A 21,519-nucleotide genomic window follows, 5' to 3' on the forward strand; every position below is an offset into this window, starting at 1 on the left:
CTGATGTAGAACTACCAGGTTATTAACAATTAAGAGAATATATTTCCGAACGACATTTTTGAATATTCGGTCATCCAAGCGAGTGGAGCTTTCAAGTGACACATTAGTGAAACGTCAAAAGCTGTGACAGCCTCCAGCTATCTATTGCAACAGTGTTTTCACTGGGATTTTTGTTTTGAAAGACCTTTCTTTCTTCGTGCCAAAAAGATGACGACGATAATATGGACCTCCTGTAGAATCGTGCGTGCTGAAGGTTGAAGTGAATTACGGAATAATCCACCCCCGCCGTAGTGATTATTATTGGTTGTGCATGGCAATTTGCCCGCTCCCCCTCGATAGGGTGCGCGTTACCGTGAAGGCCCGAGACGATCGGTGCCCGTCAAACAAAGGTTTTCGTTCGCGTCTGCGTCATTTTGTGTAGTGTTCGCATAAGTTTTCTATGTTTTCCATCGTACCGTAGACGACGTCGCTGGGCTGGGACGTGCCACTTTTGCGCTGCACAAGAGATGTGCAAAAATCACCCGTGCAGCGTGTTTGGGTGGGTGCTGTGAGGAAGAAGATGACAACCACGGCCATCGTCGAAACGTCCGCGGGGCACACGTTGGGAAACAACAGATCGATTCCCGCAGGAAGTGTCACTAGTGAGGAAAAGTCCCTGTCATGGTTTCCCCATTAAGGATGTAAATTTGTGCTGCAACTGTTTGTGCTTGTGTACGGAAGCGTATTCTGTCTGAAGTCTGTTTTTTTCTTCTGTGCGTGAAACGAAAACGAAACAACCTTATTCGTTGGGTATCATCCCCTCTACCCTATCAAATGTACGTTCAGTGAATCAGTCACCAATCTATCGCTGTGGGTTTATACTCGTGACGAAACAAGGGAGTTAAAGTCCAGCAGGCGGAGGGAGGTCAAACGCAAACTCAAGATGGAAAACGACACGGGCGAGCCGTCGGAAGTCGTGTACGGCACGCACGAAGATTCCGCAATGGTGATGTCAGAGAAGGTAAGATAAAGGTTTCCCATAATTCGGGTGCCATGTGATAGTGTGCTTAGGTTTTCGAGGAAATGGTCAAAACATATCTCTTATCAGAATATCGGTGCTCAAACAAAAATAAAAATAAAAGGAAGCCTTCCTCTGTGGAAGCGGTTGCGTTCAACGGACCATTAGGTGCTTTCCGGTGCCATGCTTTGATGCGTCCCGCTGCTTCTCATGCGGTCGGCGCCTTTGGGTCGACGGGTAAAGAAAGTCCGATGCATATGGATATACTAAATCTAATTAGTAGCATTGCGAATGCCTCCCCAACGTCTGCTTGGGTGATTTCTTAGTGGCCCGGGGTAGCGTCGGGCCTGTTGTCGACGTCGTGGTCAAAGGAACGGAGATTGTAATTTGACACCCGGAGCATTCGGGGTTTCCGAACGTAAATTTGTCTAAAGTACACAATTATTATGGTCTTTAGTTAGTTATACGTAAATAGCTTATGCATTAATCAAATAGATGAAGTCCGTAAATGGGAATATTTGTGAACAAGGATAAACTTTCTTTCCACTTTCATTCCATTTCTCTATCCAGGTACAATCACTGGCCGGAAGTATTTATCAAGAGTTCGAGCGTATGATTCAGCGCTACGATGAGGATGTGGTGAAAACGCTTATGCCTCTGCTGGTAAACGTACTCGAATGTCTCGATTCCGCGTACCAAACGAACCAGGAGCAGGATGTGGAGCTGGAGCTGCTGCGCGAGGACAACGAGCAGCTGGTGACGCAGTACGAGCGGGAGAAAAATGCACGCAAGCAGGCCGAACAGAAGCTGCTCGAGACGGAAGATTTGGCCGAGCAGGAGAACAAGGAGCTCGCCAGCCGGCTCGAGTCGCTCGAGAGCATCGTGCGGATGCTGGAGCTGAAGCACAAAAACAGCATGGACCACGCGAGCCGGCTCGAGGAGCGCGAATCGGAGCTGAAGAAAGAGTACAGCAAACTGCACGAGCGCTACACGGAGCTGTTCAAGACGCACGTCGACTACATGGAGCGGACGAAGCTGATGATGGGCAATTCAACCCACTCGCAGGCCGGTTCCGCGTCCGAGCGGCTCGATGTGTCCCGGTCGCGCCTGATGCCCATGATGCGCTCGACCGGCCCCGTCTCGTATGGGTTCGCTTCGCTGGAAAACTCCACCATGCTCGACACGGAAACGCTCTGCAGCGAGGAGGACAGTGGACCCGACTCGGGACCACCCTCGTTGCAGAACGAAATCGAAACGAAGGCGACCGAGAAGGTGGAAGAGGTCGATTCGGCGAAAACACCGGCGGAAGCAACGAGTGCCGGTGCGGTCAAGACGCTCCAAAGTCCCACCAGCGGTGGGGCGGTGTCTGGAAAGACGACGACAAAGAAGGAGCAGCGATCGGCGAACATGCTTTATCAAGAGCTGTCGTTCCAGGATGATAATTTGGAGAGTGAAGAAAACGAAATTACCGGAGCCTGGGTGCATCCGGGCGACTATGCCTCATCAGGTACGAGCCAATGTGGGACCAGTTTTATTTTTGTTTCATATTACACACAAACACACGTGGCTGCCATCAATTGCATGTTTGTGCTAATTAAACTATCAAAAGATCGCACTTTTAACACCCTTGGACGTTTAACGACGGTTGTGTCCGTTGTGCAATCACTTTCTTTGATGTGGACCTTTTTTATATTCACTTTAATTCCATTTGCAAGCCAACGCATAACATGGCATGCAAACTCATGGAGTAAAGCTTGGTTCACAATCAGAACGGAAATACATTTAAATTAAATTTCTTGAGGCTGAGTCAACTGTCGATTGCTCAAACATTAATTGCTTGTTGCGTTATGAATATTATCTTTTTAAATTCTATTAACTGTTAACTACTCTAATGCTCTAGTGCATTCTCCATTGGAATAGACGAAAAATGTATAATGAATAATGGGCAGTTTACTGTAATTCTTGTGATACAACATAACCGTAAAAATCGGGGGCATTTGTATCCTCCTTATTCCTTACGCGGATGAACTGAATTCACATTTCTTTTTGAATGCCACTCCGAAATCAAAATCTATGGCATTTACTAAATGCCTTAAATTTTTCCTTTTGGACATATACGGTATCGCTTAGTTATTCTAATTTAAAATCGAGATAAATTCGTAATGTAAATTGCGAACGAACGCAAAATTTCTATTCACATGCAAAATCCATTAACGCTTTACTAATAATGCAACCTGTTTCATTCGCTTCTCTACTTTGCAGCTAATGATAACTTTTTCGGTAAGTTGAAAAACATAAAATACGCTTTTCCATGTGCTTTTTTATGTATGTTGCACTTTTAGTCTCTGTACAAATTTTTATCACTAAAATGCGTTTGTTTTGTTTGTGATTTGTGCAAGAAAAGATGCAAACATATTGATTGCTTTCCGTCCTTTCAGGTATGGGTAAGGAAGTGGAGAATTTGATCATGGAAAACAACGAGCTGTTGGCTACGAAGTAAGTGCACACAAAAACAGGGCATTTAGGATTGCATATTCTAACATGGCTTATTCTCTGCAGGAACGCGCTCAATATCGTAAAGGACGATCTAATCGTAAAAGTCGACGAGCTGACGGGTGAGATCGAAATTCTGCGCGAAGAGCTGAACGCCGTCATTCTGGCACGCAACAAGCTGAAAGCGAAGGTTACCGAGTTGGAGGAAGAGTTGAAGAAGACCAAGGCGCAGGTGAAGCAAGCGTCCTCGTCCACCACCGACCAGGAGGAGGAGGGTGACGTACCGATGGCGCAGCGGAAGCGTTTCACGCGCGTCGAAATGGCGCGCGTATTGATGGAGCGCAACCAGTACAAGGAACGCTTCATGGAGTTGCAGGACGCCGTCCGCTGGACGGAGATGATGCGTGCGTCGCGTGTCGAAACGCTGGACAAGAAGTCGAAGCAAGGCATTTGGAAGTTTTTTAGTAATCTCTTTAGCTCCAACGACAGGCCGTCGAGTGAGTCCCCCGGGCGCCTTCATCAGCGGTACGGCGGTGTGAGTGCACAGGCACCCCACCAGCCCGGCTCGCTGTTGCCTGCCATGCCCGAGGGACGGATGCTTATTGGCGCAGGCAGTAGTAGTAGCGGGGGAGTAGGCATAGCGGGTGCCCTCTCGGGTGCAGGCTCTTCGACGGCGCTCATGCGCAGTGGCCACCCGGGCAACATACTGGTTCTCTCGAAGGAACCCGAGCTGACGCAGTCGGAGAGGGCGATGCAGCGGCGGCGGGACCAGTACCGGCAGGTACGGGCTCACGTTCAGAAGGAGGACGGCCGGCTGCAAGCGTACGGTTGGAGTTTACCTAGTCTCAAGCCCTCGAGTGGATCCGGGGCAAACGGTGGCATCGGTGGAGGAGCCGGCGGTGGTGGCGGTCGTCCGACCGGCAGTGGTGTCCCGGTACCGGTTCCAGTGTACTGTCGCCCGCTAGCGGAAGCAAGTCCACACATGAAGGTCTGGTGTGCCAGTGGGGTGAATCTGCAGGGTGGCTACATGAAGGATGGCGGTTGTATCGTTGGCGCGGCCAGCATATTCTACTCCAAGGAACCGGTCGGTGGAGCTGTCGGGGCACAGATTACCGAGCTCACGGGAGACGAGGCGGCGGCGGACCCGAAAGATCTGGGAGAAATCTTGGAACGGAAGCTGTTAGCTCTCGGCGGCCCAGCCTCGATGCTCGATGCCGATAGCGAACTTAGCTCGTACGTATGGATATGCACGAGCACGCATTCGGCCAGCACCGTCACGGTGATTGACGCGAAGAATCCATCGGAAGTGCTGGACTCGTTCCCCGTTTGCCAGAACCATCTGCTATGCATATGTACGGTACGTGGTGCCCTCGAGATGGACTACGCGATGCTGGAAAACAGTGAAGTTACTAAATCAGGTAAGCAGGAGGCCCAAGAGCAATAAATGGTTGCTAGGATGCTGTCTTTGTTATACATTTTCTAAGTGATCGCTGTAGTTATGTGCATACTGAGATAGAATAAGTGAGTGTGTAGAAACATCACGGACAGTTTTTGTAATTATTATTTTTTTTGAATTCTTATTCACTCTTTTGCTATTTGAATCCCTTTTCAAGGTTGTGAATCTTTGTTTTTAATCACAAAAGAGTAACTAAAAGATTCGAATCATTGTGATGATTGTCCAGTATGATTCAAATTGCTAAAAAGAGTTTTTGCTCTCATTACTAGATACACTATAAGATACACATTTACTTTTTCAAACGTAGGTCATAGTCTTGAGAAGCCTGGTGAATCTCCGGACGATATCGGTAAGGTTTCGTTCGAAAAGGTTATACGACAACCGGTAGAGACGGCCGCCGTGGACGACCCGAAAGCTACCGAGCAGGCCCAGGAAGTGGTTCCACCGCCCGATCCAGTTCCCGAGCAGGCAACCGAAGTCAACAATGATCGTGATCTTAACCATAATAATAAGGTACGGGCGAAAAGTTGATTCGGCATGGGAAATAATGCATATTAGTCAATATGTTTTCCTTGTTTTGTTAATAGGCTTGCAACGCCGTTGTAGAGGATATCAAAGTAGACACAAAGGACATTACCATTACACTTGGTGGCGTAGTTGACGGGAATGATAATACTATCGCCGGGACGACATCACCCAACAAACCGTTACCACACCAGCAGTCGGCCGCGATCGAAGAATCGATATCATCGATCGGGCCAACAATGTGGCTTGGCGCGCAGAACGGTATGCTGTATGTACACAGTTCCGTCGCGCGATGGAACCTCTGTTTGCACAAGGTAAAGCTACCGGACTCGGTGCTCTCGATCGTGCACGTCGAGTCGCGTGTTATCGTAGCGCTCGCAAACGGTACGGTCGCCGTGTTCCGGCGGCAGGTAAACGGCGAGTGGGATCTGAACAGCTATCACCTTCTGACGCTCGGCTCACCAAAATACTCCGTGCGGTGCCTGACGATCGTTGGGGACAAGGTATGGGCGGCTCATCGAAACAAAATCCACGTCATCGATCCCATCACGCTGTGTATTCTGAAGTCGTTCGAGGCGCACCCGAGAAAGGAAAGTCAAATCCGACAGATGGCCACCACCGGACTGGGTGTCTGGGTTTCCATAAGGTAATGCCAAAATGATACATAATCAGCTAAAAGCGCAATATTGGTAATAACACCTTTTTCCGTCCTTTATCAGACTGGATTCTACCTTAAGACTGTTTTCGGCGGAAACGTACGATCACCTGGAAGACATCGACATCGATCCGTACGTATCGAAAATGCTGGGAACGGGCAAGTTAGGCTTCTCATTTGTGCGCATTACCGCCCTGCTGGTATCGTGCAATCGGTTGTGGATAGGTATGTCTGTTTGTTGTGGCGGCATGGAGTACCGTTGTGGCCATTTTGTTTAATGTGTATTTTTTTCTTCCCTTCATTACTCCCTTGCAGGAACTGGAAACGGAGTTGTGATTTCAGTACCGCTGACCGATGCTAGCGGAGCTTCCAATACACCGTACTCACCGCGCTTCGCTAATGCTCAACTTTCTTTCCACGGGCACCGGGACGCGGTGAAGTTCTTCGTCTCCGTACCGATGAATCCACCCAACCACGGGCTCCCGACGACGTCGAAGGATATGCTGGTTATATCCGGTGGTGAGGGCTACATCGATTTTCGGTTAGGTAAGTGGTCGCGCTTTCGTTCTTACTAACACAATCGGCTTCACTAAATTTACCACTCATTTCATCGTTCGTCCTTCGTTCATTACAAACAGTCATACATTTAGCGTTTATAGCTTTGCCCAATGCATTTTCGTGAATGACGTTATTGGAAGTTTCTTAAACAATGTAGATGTTTCTCTTTCTAAATGGAGAATTGATGAAACAACGGCGTTAAAATGTTCATTCGTCTTGGGATTTAAATAATTGTTGATAACGCAAATTGAAAGAACTCTGTGTGCATGATGAAATCTATTGCATGAAACTACCGCATAATCGTTGTTTTTCGTGCAACAAAAATGATTGATTTCTTCTGGAAATCCAAATTAAAGTCAAAAAGATGTTTGTTTCGCTTTTGAATGCTTTGTTTAACCGTTGGTTAATGATTTTTCAACTTACATTTCAAGTATAATATAAGCAAAAGTTTGGAAAAATGCTTCTCCGTAGGATGCATTTTGTAGCTGTTGTTCAGCGAGATTTATTAAGCTTGTACCTAGTATAGTACCCTACTGCCAGCTCTATTGATTTGCCGTCAATTTAGTAGTGTTGAAAATGTGTAATCGTTGTTTTTTTGCCTTTTATTTCTACACCGTCACATTATTGTTCACTTCCCTTCCTTTCTTCTCTTTTTTTCTCTCTCTCTCTTCTAGAAGAAATAGTAGAAGATGTATGCGATACCGCAACACACTTATTAGTTTGGCGTGTTAGCTCATCGTATGATGATTTATGTTTGTAGTTAAAAACAGAAACGTACCAAATCCGCAAAAATGAGCTATCGAATGAAGCAATGCTTAAAAGCGTCCAAGCACTTATTAAAGATCAAATAGAGATCAAAAGCGAATCCCTTCAGACCCGTCCATTGTTCTTTGAACCTATTTGCAAAGGTATGTTGCTTTTAGTTTGTTTTGTTTTGTTTCTTGTTAGGTTTCTTTACGTATTTCAATGGTCTTTCTCGTACATGGTATGTTTGATGTTGTACCTTTGGACTTTAACTCTGTTAGTTTTGCGGTGCTTATGGATGTAGATATTGTATTCTTTTTTGCTGTAATGCTGCCTTTACTTCGTGTGATTTCCCTATATATTATGAACATATTTCCACATGAAACACAGAATTGCCAGACGCTAGCGGTGGTGCTGGTGGTGAATGAACAAATAACATCGTGGGCGGAAGCCATTAATTTAAAAAGCGTTTTCTTGCTTACTAGCTTGATGGTTTATAAGTACTATAAAATGTGTTTGGTATTGTTTTGCTTTTACATGCAGCTTACTGTGATGTTGGATTATTTTAGGAAGTTTCATATGACATAAGCAACCCATCCGGTTGACAAAAAAATAAATTTTTGGTGCTATCATGTAGTTCCAGCAAGAGTCCCAGCAATTTGCCGTGGAAAAACTTGCTGTAACTACATGACAGCTGCAAAAAATTTGAATTTTTGTCAATCGGGCATTTCTTTTAAGTTACATAAAAATTGAAGTATTTTTAATTTAGCATTTGAAACATGCAGTAAAAATGGTTTAATTATTTACATTCATTCAGTTGTCTTATTTTTTCTTAAATATTCATTATATATGAAGTCGGTAAAGATTTCCTTCGTTTTTTCTTGTCTTCTTTCACAACGCATGATTGTAAATTGCGTATTTCTCTAGTCATTTTTCAATGTTTTCTTTGGTGTATGTAGCTGTTTTATTACTTTTTTTTCAAGTTCGCCTTTGTGCTAGCTTTTTAAGTATTATGTACTACAATCCCTCTATAATGTTGTACATTTTGTATTTTTTTTTCAATTTCATAGATGATTATTTAAGGTTTCATTCGCCTATTGTGCATTCGTATGAGAAGTTTTAGCAATCCAATTAATATATGCTTACCATTTATTGTCCATACGCAGGTGACGGAGACATGGAGGCGAGTGTCGAACTAGAACCGAACCAAACGATAGAAAATCGCAATGAAAAGAGCTACATTATCGTATGGAAAGTCAGCAACCGCTAAGACGGACAATACTTTGATACTTGGATGGGGGTAAGGTGTGACATACGTTGGCTCAAACCATAAGGACCTTACAGAAGACGATGCTGAATGGAAGGAGGCATCTGTTAAGTGTTCAAGGTGGAATGATGAACTCAACAACATGCTATCTTTTACTAGGTCTTTTACACAAAGCATACACAAGAACAACCAGAACATATTTGATAAAAACTAACACAGCTAGATACAAGTAAATCACGCAAGAAAAAAATATTAGGAGATGAGGTGAAGGTGTTTGAAAAAAGAGGTAAAAAGTGTTTGAGAGTGAAGTTTAAACTATTGTATCCCAGTTTAGTGCCGTTGCTCTTTTTAACGCGTTGTGTAGCGTCCGTTCAGTTGCATAGAATAATACTAAACCGCGAACAGAGTGCTAATAGCGCATTGAGGGGTAAAGCGTAGTTCTGATATGAACACATTTTTATCACAAAACTTAGCGTACACCTTTCCCATCACTCATTCTCAGTTGGTCGGTTCTCTGTTGGTTACTGAAGGAAGTGTTGCTTGCCAAAATAAAGCAAATCCTTTTGTAAAGGCTTAACCAATGGGTATAATAGAAATAACAGTTAGGAAACTATAGGACCTTAAAACATGATACCTACCAACATCCCCGTATCCGCCAAAGAATAAGTTTAGTACAGTGAGTTGATTTTCTACTTGACCCCAAAAATATCTAGGCAGTTTAAAAAGCATACAAAAAACATCAAACCCGTGGTATATACTAATATGATTACATTAATGATGGTTACGCTTGGATTATCTTACTCATATGCTACCCTAGTAATGCACTAGGTGGACAAGCTGTCCTAAGGTGGACATTAAGCCAGGAGAAGAAGTAGCTAAAGACACGATAATTACAGTTATGCTGAAGCAAACAAAACAAAAGTTTAACTTTAGTAGCTACTATTTTCGTTTTCGTACGAGTTTTTATTGTTTTTAATTTTGTAAATATTCTCTTGCGTTACACAAATTTAGTGTGTAGGATCAGTTTAGTTAATTTTTTAACCTGTGTATGTTTAGTCATTTTATTATATATTTTTAAACTTGTTTTACTAGTTTTCGTTCGAGTAAACAAAAAAGGGTTTTTGCTGTGCTGCTACAAAAAAATTGACAACAAATTTACTAACACCAGTTGCAGGAACAAATGTCGGTTAGAAAGGCAGTAAAAAGGCAGATACTTTTAATGCAGTGTGTATGGTTTATAACAGTAAATTTTAAATTTTAGTTATTTACTTCATGTTCTGTTCGGAGGTTACTTTAAATCGTTCGATTTACTGAATCCCTGTGTATGCATTTTGCATACGATTTGTACATTTTGCTTTTGAAAGAGAAAGATTCGGTTAACGTACAACTTCCAAGGCAAAAGCTTGCGATAACTAGCATGATGTAAAAACTATTTGAAGAAAACAGCAAATATAAGTAATCAATGCATAATTCGTTGTCTTTAAGAAGGTAATAGGTGGATGAATTGAAAGAAATGATTCATGTATTTAACCATTACAGGCCTCTTTTATCTTCGCAGGATTCGTCAAATAAGGAGACATAAAACAAGGCGTTGCAGTGGAAAATAAGAAGGTAAGCACTATACATTTTTTTTATGATACATACAGATACATGAGATACATACTGCCTATACTCGCGTATACGTCCCATTTGAAAAATTATCATATTGAGAAAATAGCGATTGTAATTTTTTACATACGATTATGTTTTGCTGTTATTAGTGGTAAACAATTTATGATTGTTTGATTACAACTTTTGTATTGTAACATAAACATTTCGTTGAGAACGACATTTCATATTAAAAAAATGTTTTTAATTCTAAAATGGTGAAAATAAACCTTGATGGACACGATATGCGGGTACTTTCGAAGGCGAAAGCAAAAGTACTCGCATATCAGTCCCATACTATAGCATACTTTGTTCACCTTGCACGTCAAAACATCGATAGTCATGGGGATAACTCAAAAATGATGGAAAGTCAAATAGGACAGATATGCGAGTGTCAGTGTAAGAAAAGACCAAACATTTTCGTACTCTCTATTTATTTAGCGAACACATTTCACCGCTCCGTTCCGTTTTCCACTTTTGTTGTTGTTATTTCTTCCCTCTCTTTGGACTATAAATATATTAACGTTTATTTACAAATATTAGTTTTTGTTTTTTTGTTGGTTTCATGTTTTTCTCCTTTTTTGTTTTTTTGTTTTTATCTGTTAGCTCCTCTGTCCACTTTTTATTTTCGTCTATTCTCAATTTCACAACCATTATGTAATGAAAACTTGCTGGGAAGCATAAATTATGATTATCTTATTCATTTCTGTGTTTTTTCTCTCTTTTTGTGTTATTTTCATGGCGTGTTTCGCTTTGTGATTTTTTCTTTGCCTTTTCATTTGTCATTTCGGTGTATCGATTTAAGTGTCTGACTGACGTGTTTAGATGCTAGTTTGTGTTACTCATGTTTACATTAGAATGGCACACCAATTATACTCTTTCCCTACGTTTTAGGTCTTGTTTTAGCTTCTCTATACGCCGCCTGTTGCACGCGCCGCCGCTTCTTTGCGTCGAGTTGTTTTTTTTTGTCGAGTGGAATTATCTAGCCGCGTTTCCCCCGGTGACGTCTTAAAAGTTACAATTTATTATGTTTCCGAATGGCTTATGTTGTGGTAATTAGATCAAGTTGATATTTCCTTTTTGTCCTAATTTATGTATTGACGTTTTAGAGTAGAGATCTGGTGCTATATTCAAACAAACGGCGAAACGGGGAAAATAAATTAGAATTTCTCTGTAAAAAGAAGGACTGATTGTGGTTCTTATTGAATGGAAGAACATTTTCGCAAAACATAATGTTTACATTGCAAAGCATACAACAAGTTATGGAAGAAGCTTGGAAGAATGAAGGTTCGTCACCTGTTTAGACATACTCGACAAAAGAAAACAAAACAATCATATTTAATACGTTAGCTAGATCGTCGTAATTGTGGTACTGGCTGGCGTATTCAAAAACTTCTTCAATTGTAAATTTCCCTACACATACACACACACACACAATCTGGATCGATTTTTGATAATCGTAGGCGCTGCGTAGCCGTTTTGTTCTATCAAGACACAGCAACGTTTTCTATCTCAAATTGTAAGAGTGTCACATATGCAGTAATGCGCAGCCATTTGCAGACTTATGTTGGTTTGAACAATAGATTTTGTTGTTGTTCGCAGCTGGTAGACATTTTTTTCTGGTGCATCGAGCGGTGCACTTCACAACTGGCGTTTGGGGTTTTCTTCTTCTATATTTTAACTTCATTGACTATCGAGCAACAAATCTGTCTGTGTATGTGTACTCTCCGTCTAACTATCGTTTCGATGAATATTTTACAGTTTTCAGCTTCACCAGGGCCCGACTTGTCCCACGCCTGTACGAGCTGTTCGGACTGTATAGTTTGTTCGAAAAATCATTTAAATTATTCTTCGATTTGGGCTGTTTTCGCTTTGCTTACCTTGCTTCGTTTACGACATAATTGCTTTTTATATTTAACTTTTTGCTCTGCTTGCTTGGATCTTCTCTTTTGTTTCATGCTTACATCTTGATTGCTCATCTGTAATTCTAACAACTATGACGTGAAGTAACTATGAAAAATCGCCATCCATTTATTTTTGCTTTTTCCTTACTTGGCTCTTTTTCTTACACTCGTACACATACACACTCGAATACACACGCACAAACTCACTTGCACACCGTCACACACATTCACACGTATATACTTGCCTACTCTGTCTTTGTATTACACTGTTCTCTGCTTGTTTTAACCATCTGAGTTGTTAATTGCCGTTGTTGTGTGACTTACATGGTTTTCGCTGCTTCTTACACTCGAATTTATTTAGCTTCGCTTTGCTATTAGGCTATACGATGAGATGGAAGAAGAATTGTAATGAGCTGTTCATTATCTGTTCGCTTATTTTGATCTCTTCGGTACTGTAATGCAGTTCAATTCACTAAACAATAAAGCGTCACGCGACTGCATTAAATTCACTTTGCTGCTGAGTTGTGTATGTTGTGTGGTATCTTAAGCTGAGAAAAAACGTAACTAAATCCTAGATTTCACTGCGTGTAGACATTTTGCGGTCAATCTATTAGCTATATACGTTGATTGAAGATGTTACTTTTAATTTTCAGGGGGGTGGTTTCCCCCCCGATTTTTGCGTGGGTGGTACCGGTTATGGCGGTTTTTGATTCGCTGTTTTGTTTTTCGTTCATTGTTTTGATTTGCTACAATTTACACTTAAATAGACGTTAAAGGAGACGAAAAAACTCACTCATCAGTTTCGTTATTGTAAGTAGGACTGTTTATGTTTCGTTAATCAATTCTTTTGATCTTTGTTTTGTCTGTTCTCCTTTCTATTATGTTTTGTTTTATCTTTTTTTTTTTTTGTTTTGCTCAACTCATGCCTGTTACCCATTCTTCCTGCATATCCAATCTGCCATTTGTATGGCTTTATCTTGTTTCACATATCATCATCATCAGCCTCTGAGTTAACATTTTTATTTGCCTTTGTTATGCTAATTCTTTTCACATGAAAGTTTCAACTTGCTAGATTGATTTGCTTTTCACTCGTTCGTTTTCGACTGGGATGTGTTGTAAGCTGTGGTGTTACGCTTTAACATGATTATAAAATACAGTTTCCATAAACGATACATGCTTTTTGGTGGAATTCGAATTTACTTCAATTAGCAATTTCTTCAAACTTCTGCTTTGTTTCATTTACCCTTTTGTTGTGGAGGTTTTCATTCACATTCACCTCCTGTTGTCGTGCCGTGAAAGTTTGCGTGTTGTTTCGTTGTGCTGTTGCATCGTCTATTTCTTGCATTTTTTACCATATTTCTCTGATATGTCTATGTATTTAGAACCTATCAGTTATTGTACGTCCATCTATCCGAGCGGGAATCGAATTTGAAGCAATTGAGTTTGCAAAAAGTACGGGTAGCAAAAAACAGAAACTAAACAACACAACCACTTGTCCTAACGCAGAGTATAACTCACTAACGCAATCTCACAACACTCATTTTACGTTCGTTTCGTTTTTTTTTGTTTTTGCACATCCTACTATCAACTACTTCTCCTACTACTCGTTCGGTACATTCGCTTCCGATGGTTTATCTTCGTCGGAGTCTAGCGACAGGCAGTTGCGCAGGAAATCCTCCATCGAGCGGTACACGTGCTCGATCACGCCGGTGAGATCGTGCCCTTCGTCGGCGTAGCTCTGCGAAATAAAATGGTGGGGAAAGAAGCAGAAAGTTACCCCAAAGATGATCAGTATCAGCGCGATCGTAGCTAGAGCCTTTCCGGGCCTAAGAAAATCTAATGAGAGAAAGGGGGCCGCAGAAAAACAAGGCAAAGTACCTAGTCAAAACTATTTGGACGTGATTGGAAGAATGCTCAACTAGGCTATCAACTCTGTTGGTAAATATAAATTGTACTCGAAAATGGTGTTGTTACATGCAAAATGTGCCTTTCTTCGGGGCGCTTCCATCCACCTATGCAGAGGACTCTTGTGGCCCCACAGTGAAGCATTTATCCAAATGTTTATATTCGCTTGTGTAACATTTCGTGTTGTTTGGAATTGTTTCCGACCGGAAATGGAAGTATTACTCCTACGATCTCTGAACAGAAAAATGTGAATTGTCTTTATAATACTTTTACCCATTTCTCATGTCTCTTGGTATGGTGTGGATGTGGTGCATTTTTGTTCTCGAAGTATCATTTTTGCTGTTGCTGTTCTGTGAGTTTAATAATTAACTTTTATACGTTCGGGATGTACTGTGTCATACGATGGATGTCGTGTCGTGGAGAAGTGTCTAGTTAAAAACTATCCAAACTTGAAAGCTCAAAAATGAACGCTAAGAAAACATAAATGAACAGCAGCTAAAACCTCATCGGTCAACAATCTGTGGAAAACAAAACGAAAAAGAAAACTACAAAACAAAATTTCTACCAGGCAGCGTTTCGAAACAAAATGGAACATAAACGAAAAATATGCTCTATTTTTACGTTGAAAAAATAAATAAAACGACTTGCTATTTTTGTGACCAATTTAGAATGAGCAATTGCTAAAGATTCAAAATTAGCAATTGAAATGAACAACAAAAAATTAAAGCTTTGCAATAAAATTATGTCGAAAGTGATCAGTCCAAAAGTTGCTTCAAGGTACAACGACCCTTTCGATCGTGTCTAGTTAAAAACAATGAAAAAAAAGAAGAAACAAACACATCACCAAAGATCTATAGAACTCTATCGCTCGGCAAAAGTGAGCAGATGCGTGTTGGAATATATCGGTCTAGGATTTTCAGATAAAAGAAAGTAACGCTAATCAATTCGTATATTCATCACCTGCACCAGCAATACCCATCGAGGTGGTTGGGAGTTGGAAGGAGCGAACACGATATCCTGTTCCAAGCATTGTGTGCTCGCAAGTGCAATAAAGTGGTCGCGGTGATGCAGTTTTCGTCACGGTTCGCGCAGAATGGTTTTGTAACTAATAACTCTTTTCAGCGACGTTTTCAAATAAAGTTCATGGTTCGGGGTCAGTTCGGTGTGGTTAGCGTTCGAGCGGCCGGCAGCAAGGCAGGCAAGCACATGCACGCCCCTTAGGGCGCGCATTTGCGGGGAAGGGGCTCTTCCACCATGCTCTCACTTACCAAGTAGCGAAATATTGTCCCGGACTCGGAGAGGGAACGGGCCAGCTGGATACCGTGCTGGTACGGTGCGGTGACATCGGCTAGGCCGTGAATGAGGAAGTACGAGTACGAAGGTATCTGGCGTCCCTTCTGCGTCGCGTCCGCCTCGACGTACGCTTTGTAGTTTTCCGCCGGCAGTCCGAGAATTCGTTCGGTAAATATGGAATCTGAAGTGGGGGGAAACGCAGAAGGGGATATGCATGCTAATCATTGGCGGAGAATGGGTTGCGTCGGCGGTACTTACTATAGTACAACCAGTCCGTGACGGGGGATACCGAGATGCCACACTTGAAGACCGGCTGCTGGGAGCCTAGGATCATGGCCGTTACGTACCCTCCGTAGCCCCATCCCCACACACCGACGCGTGTTTCGTCGAGAAACTTCAGTGTGTCCAAAAGGTGTCTAATCGAAACAGGAAATAGCGGTTCGTTAAAGTTTTTCAAATCCACTATGGATAGACAAATTGGAAGCTTAGAAACTAACCTAAGAGCAGCGATCTGATCCTGAACCTCAACCCCACCGAGATGGCGATACAGTGCCTGCTTGCCCTGGCCACGCGCCCCTCGGACATCCAGCCGGATGTACACCACATCGTTGTGGCTCGACATGTAGGTGCCCCAGTCTATTTTGAATTCCTCCGAGACGGACGTCGACCCGGGCTTTCCATTGCTACCAAAGACAGATACAAACACAGGGTTAGGTCGGCATTCATGTTCCGAAGAGACGAACCATGCTCGGGCACTTACACCTCCACCAGTACGGGGAATGCGGCATCCCGTAGTTCCTCGCGCCAGCTCGGTGGCAGCAGCAACTGCACCGACGCCCGGGTACCGTGTGGCAGCGGAATCTCGAACGAACGTTGCGACGGTAGCGCCAACTCCGCGAGCTTGCTGGCGTAGAACGGTCTGGTGTCGTAGAGCACCCGCATGAGCTTATGATTGTGGGCCGCATGGACAACTAGTTGAGAGGGTAGAAGGAAATGTTTCAAATGCCCTCAGATATAGTAGGGTTTGTTTTGCCTCCGTTCAAACTCACCAGCTAACGGAAGGCCGGGACCTTTGCATTCCAGTATGTAGTGATTGATGCCTACGTGTTGCGACACGAACGGCTGCGCACTGACAAACGCATCGAAGAACGAGCAGTTGCTGTAGTAGTACCGACTGCCCCAGAGGACGTCACTCAAATCGCAGGTGATGCACGTAGGTTCCGCTCTGGAAAGGGCAAAACCAACATAATTGTGGTATTAATATTGCACAAAGATTTAGAAACTTCGATAGCGTAAGAGAAATGTAAAGTTCCTAAAGATTCTAGTTGTTTCGATGCAACACGTGATGCTCTCGTACCTTCGCAAATCGTCGCTGACGGGATCTTTCACTACGTACAGATGCTGTTGGCCGGGCTTTTTCCCGTGCGTCCCGAGATAGTAGACCAGATGGTTGTACGTATCCCAGGCCAGAATTCGTATCACCTGTTCGGGTTTTACAAGCAATGAATGAGAGGACATTAGCATCGCTTAGAGGGTCACACGGTTCACTCAATGTACAGCAGCAGTACCTCGTATCGACCGTGGGAAATGACAGCCATGCGCTGTTGCGTGATTGTGATGTGCTTGATGTGGGTAAAGTGTTCCGTGCCCGACTCCTGGATCCCAGCCATAAACAGGAAGCTGTCCCCATCTGGTGAGAATAGCGGATGAGGTAGTATATCGAGCCATTCGTTTTCGGGCGCTCGCTCCGAGTGGTGCTGTAGGGATGGGAAAGATGGTAAATTGGCTGGTGAAAAACGTCCCCACCAGACTCGGCAAGATGCAACGCGCTAGTGCCTACCTCGACACACTTCCACGTGGGGCTGTAGCAGGAGGAAACGATCGAAATATTTTGCGAGCGGGTCATCCACACGACCGACACGTGCACGTTCAGATTGCCTACCCAGCTGGCTGATATAAGATAGTGTTCTCTGTAGAAGGGAAAGCAAGAGATGATAGGATGAGTGCACGAGTACCGGCCACGCGCAGTGAACGGATTACTTACTGTCCCTCAAGAGCCGCTGGACGGATTACTTCCCATTTTCGTATATTGCTTACATTACTTATATCGATCACCCACAGCGAGACGTCCGGGTTGACCGAGCCCGGCGTTGGATAGCGTATCGTTTTCGACACGGGGAAAAGCTCACGGTTGCCTTCGCCGCTGGCCGCGATCACGGTGTTGGACGTGAACCAAGGAAATGTCATCATGCCGACCCGCGAGTCGTTGAAGGTGGCGTACATGAGGTGCGTGCCGTCTACTGAGGTCCATAAAGCACTAAAAGACTCAAAAATCTCCTCTGCCACAACCGATTTGCGGTGAGTGCACATGTTAGTTAGGTTTACTGACGCCCGGGAAGGTTGGGAACTCACCTTGATATAACCAGTCAGGTACACCATTGTAGACTCTGTTCTCTTCTCCGGTGAAAGTTAAGCGATAAACCTCTTCGTCCGATGGTGATTGTCTCAAGTATATATCGTTCTCGGCCACGATGATCATGGCGGTTGTATTGCCCGCCCAGGAGGCATGCTGCAGACGGGCCCTTTGAACCTTCGGCGATTCTTTCAATCGTACCGGCATGTGATGGCTGGAATGTAAACGGACAGGTGATGTATTCTTTAATGTTCTGTTGCAATACGGTTTATACAATACAATCGATAAACTAAACATATGCTGATAGAATCACAAAGAACTTTATGAAACTTAGTGTCAAATCGTCATACCACGATTCAGCTATGGTTTTATATTATGTAATTAATTCTGAATTAATATATTTCTTTGGTTTTGAACACATTTGACAAAAAGGGCCTGATTTTGATAAAAAGCCTGTTAATCCGGGTCAGATGTATCAACCTAAAACTTTATCATGTTTTTGGATAAGGTTTCAAAAAAAACTTTGTAAAATCTTGTTTTTTATAACTTTCGGAAAGAAACATACATCGTCAATGTACGATTTTCTTTGGATTTTAGATAACTCCATTAAATTTAACACACATTTAAGCTTTTTAAATCTTATCAAACTATTTTTTTCTTTTGGGTTGAATATATCAAAAACATATTTGTGGCCAAAGGATTTTTTTACAATTATTTTATACACTCAAAGGGTTTTGTTGTTAACGTTTTCATACTTACTCATTCGATACGTCATATACAGTATACAAAGCCGTGAAAGATAACCTATGATGCTGTAAAATTTACAATCGAAAAGAAAAAAAATGCGTTTCAAAATGGAATCGAATTATGCAACAACGGAATACGCCGGATCGTCTTACCTTCTTTACATTGTGCTTAAACAGAACGTACTTCAAATCATGAGAACAGTGGTAGCCTTTAACGTTAATTTGTCTCTGCAGAAAGGCAAAAAGTGAATGAAGTGAATTGAAAAATATGAGACATTTGGAGTTACATTTGCTATTGCTTTCATCCTAATTTCACCAACGCGGAAATAGAATGTCTCCCATCCCATTCGAGGCGCTAACTCACCAGAGTGTGATTTGTAACTAGCGTGGCTACACTGTTGGTGGCAGTGTCGAAAACAGCAAGGCCTCCATCATCCGCCTGGAATACAAACTTCTGATTGTTGATCCACACCGAAGGTAGCCGTTGGGGGGTTATATCCTTCTGCAGAAACTCGTCCAACTTCATCCGTCTCCCGGACCAATAGAGTAGTTCGTCGACATAGCTGGAGCGGACAGGGTTGGCGGAGAAAGGGAAGAGAAGGAAGTCATAAAGGTAACGAGTTTTCCCCCAATACCCTCCTTTTCCCAGGGAGAGAAAACTGAACTCTTACCCGAGCAGGTATATCGCCGTTATAATACCGGTTATGACAAATCCTATCACTAGCAGCGAAAACACAATGCTCCGCCAGTTGTGTCCTTCGGCAGGAAACAAATCCTGGAGCAGAAAGATAAAACAAATCATGAGCAATGAATGCAATCTGCGTACAGCTTCTTCCTTTTGCTTCGGAAATGAATGTCGCGTACCGCTTCTTCCTTTTGCTTCGGATCGGCCACCTGCAGTGTTTCATCTGGCGGCAGGCGCCAGGAACCTCCGCCGCCCCCGGCACGATCTGTATGCACATTTGCGTGCATTACAGAATTCCGAGGTGCTATAGTTTCGAAAACCCGCCACGATTTCTCCTTGCTTTGGTTTGATCGTCTGTGATTTCAGTCCTGTCGTACATTTATAAATTCTTCTTTAATCCTACCGTTTTGGTGACGCTGTGGAAAGAAAAATATATTTAAAAAAAATTAAACAAAAAAACTTTGAAGAATGATTTACGATTAACCAAGTGGCCATCGGCCAACGTACACCCAAACACACACGAATTCACCCCCAAATACCCGATCGCTTTAAATTACGTACTTCATAAAGTCAATGAAGCAGGCAGAGTTTTTTTTTGTTTCTACAAGTCGTTTTAAACGTTTAACAAATAGGAAGATTTTTTTATATTAGAAATTCCACAACAAGCTTCTTGGGACAGTCCTCAAAAATTCCTACTACATCGAGTGTCCACATGGCAGGGGGCACATTTTCACCAAACACCATAACCACCACCATCATCGTTATAAACGCTTGCACCTGTTCGCTGTGTTCACTTGGATGGACGCCATTATAATTGACACATTTTCACCTAGTCCATATCGCATTGATTCTGAAGGTACTATTTTAAAAACCATGCACCCGTCGAGAGCTGGCGTGCAACTGGCCACGCTCCGAGTGGCTGACCGTTCACCCCTAGGAGGGAGGAGGTTCGCGGAAAGTTCACTCGGAACATGAAAAAGAAACAAAAAATGTAAGGAAATGCCCCCCTCATCACGTTCAGTGGCAGGAAAAACACCATGCCTACTTCAATCGATACTATATTTCCATTCGATCGTTATCCTGCGACCAGAGATTTGACGCAAAAATGAAGATGGAGACGCACGTACAGGAAACTAGGCACCACACGAACGCACGGACGGACGTTCCGTCGGGTTGAGCATTTTCTTCTTTGTTTTTCCCCGCTCCTGCTAGCGCCAACGTTTGGTGTGGATTTTTTCAAACTCGCACAAATTGGATTGGTGAATGGTGTTTTTGCACTGACTCCAAGCACGGCTCTCGCTGACCGCAACAGATTTAAAAGCCTTACAAACATCGACACATACACACGCACATACACACGGCCATACATATTGGCGCTCACACGAACGCCATCCTGGCGCTGGAGCACTGGAGTGTAGCGAAAGGCAGGAAACGCAAGCCTTAGTTCCTTGGCTTGGCCGTCGCGCTCGCCTTTGACCTATGGAAGCACCGAAGAAAAATCACTTCACGTCTATCTTTCGGTGCGATCTCCTTCGCACTTGGGGGCCGATGGCGCCAGAGGCGGGCCATGGGGAAAGCATTTAGCGTACCCAACCAAACTCGCCACAACGGGCCGGAAAAAGGCGCCCCATTAAAACGAGGAAAACGCACGCGTTCCGATCCACGAAAGTGGAGAAAAACGCACATGTGCACATACACTCCATTGTGCGAGGTTATGCGGATACATTTGACCCTTCAACCGTTCTCCTCCTCACCCCTCCCGACCCTTCAACCACTGCTCGATTTCGCTACTGGTGATGTGAGGTTAGCTCTTCGAACCGGATTTGTTTATAGCTCCAGCTTTCGGGTCGGTTTTGGGTGGGCGAAAGGAAACTCGGTTGTGAAAATGCTTCTTATGTTGCCCGTAAAGAACACAACAGCGCGGTGCCTTCCTTTACATAATACAAGGGTGCCTTGCGATGTCCACATCGAAAACACCCCTGGACACGTCCTGGGGCGAAGGGAAACTCCTTCCAATCGGGTTGATTCACGATTATTTTACCTCCTGACATCGCGGGGGATGATTGCTCACCTAGATAATCCCCGTTCGATTTGAAGGGACGGGCTTTCACTCGGTCACTTTTCCACACAACACACCACACACATACACACACGCGCGCACAGAGACCACTGCGTTCTTCCTGCCCGGGGACGCGTCGTTGAGGCAGCGCTTCCAACACAATACCAGCGCG

General features: G+C 43.4%; 2 protein-coding genes across 3 annotated transcripts; one reads left to right on the forward strand and one right to left on the reverse strand.

Annotated features, from left to right (window-relative positions):
- Positions 1-226: 226 nt before the first annotated feature.
- LOC131266425 (JNK-interacting protein 3) lies at positions 227-14,050 on the forward strand. 2 transcript variants are annotated; one of them, XM_058268942.1, is made up of 11 exons: positions 227-1,000; positions 1,568-2,504; positions 3,260-3,277; positions 3,436-3,493; positions 3,557-4,908; positions 5,254-5,459; positions 5,534-6,117; positions 6,191-6,351; positions 6,442-6,672; positions 8,595-10,306; positions 13,898-14,050. In XM_058268942.1, the coding sequence occupies exons 1-10, from the start codon at positions 923-925 to the stop codon at positions 8,696-8,698; spliced, it is 3,729 nt and encodes a 1,242-aa protein (XP_058124925.1). In that variant the 5' UTR covers positions 227-922; the 3' UTR covers positions 8,699-10,306; positions 13,898-14,050. The 2 variants fall into 2 exon arrangements, with proteins under 2 accessions (XP_058124925.1, XP_058124926.1); XM_058268943.1 differs by lacking the exons at positions 8,595-10,306; positions 13,898-14,050 and adding an exon at positions 7,359-7,472.
- Positions 13,088-19,575, reverse strand: LOC131266426 (dipeptidyl peptidase 4). The gene is made up of 16 exons (XM_058268944.1): positions 19,471-19,575; positions 19,275-19,378; positions 18,968-19,166; positions 18,757-18,831; positions 18,617-18,669; positions 17,857-18,071; positions 17,489-17,783; positions 17,285-17,414; positions 17,013-17,201; positions 16,802-16,926; positions 16,494-16,669; positions 16,205-16,415; positions 15,942-16,127; positions 15,703-15,860; positions 15,420-15,625; positions 13,088-13,984 (listed from the first exon to the last, which is right to left on the reverse strand). The coding sequence occupies exons 1-16, from the start codon at positions 19,573-19,575 to the stop codon at positions 13,847-13,849; spliced, it is 2,565 nt and encodes an 854-aa protein (XP_058124927.1). The 3' UTR covers positions 13,088-13,846.
- Positions 19,576-21,519: the final 1,944 nt, after the last annotated feature.

Source organism: Anopheles coustani, chromosome 2, assembly GCF_943734705.1.
Source record: "Anopheles coustani chromosome 2, idAnoCousDA_361_x.2, whole genome shotgun sequence".
NCBI lineage: Eukaryota > Metazoa > Arthropoda > Insecta > Diptera > Culicidae > Anopheles > Anopheles coustani.

Excerpts from the sequence above, each read along its gene's own strand:
- LOC131266425 (XM_058268942.1), top strand. The coding sequence starts at position 923 with ATGGAAAACGACACGGGCGAGCCGTCGGAAGTCGTGTACGGCACGCAC. Across the intron at positions 1,001-1,567 it reads CAATGGTGATGTCAGAGAAG|GTACAATCACTGGCCGGAAG; the intron begins GTAAGATAAAGG and ends TTCTCTATCCAG. Across the intron at positions 6,673-8,594 it reads CTACATCGATTTTCGGTTAG|GTGACGGAGACATGGAGGCG; the intron begins GTAAGTGGTCGC and ends GTCCATACGCAG.
- LOC131266426 (XM_058268944.1), bottom strand. The coding sequence starts at position 19,575 with ATGCACGCAAATGTGCATACAGATCGTGCCGGGGGCGGCGGAGGTTCC. Across the intron at positions 15,626-15,702 it reads CACGGACTGGTTGTACTATA|ATTCCATATTTACCGAACGA; the intron begins GTAAGTACCGCC and ends CCCCCACTTCAG. Across the intron at positions 13,985-15,419 it reads GGACAATATTTCGCTACTTG|AGCTACGCCGACGAAGGGCA; the intron begins GTAAGTGAGAGC and ends TTTATTTCGCAG.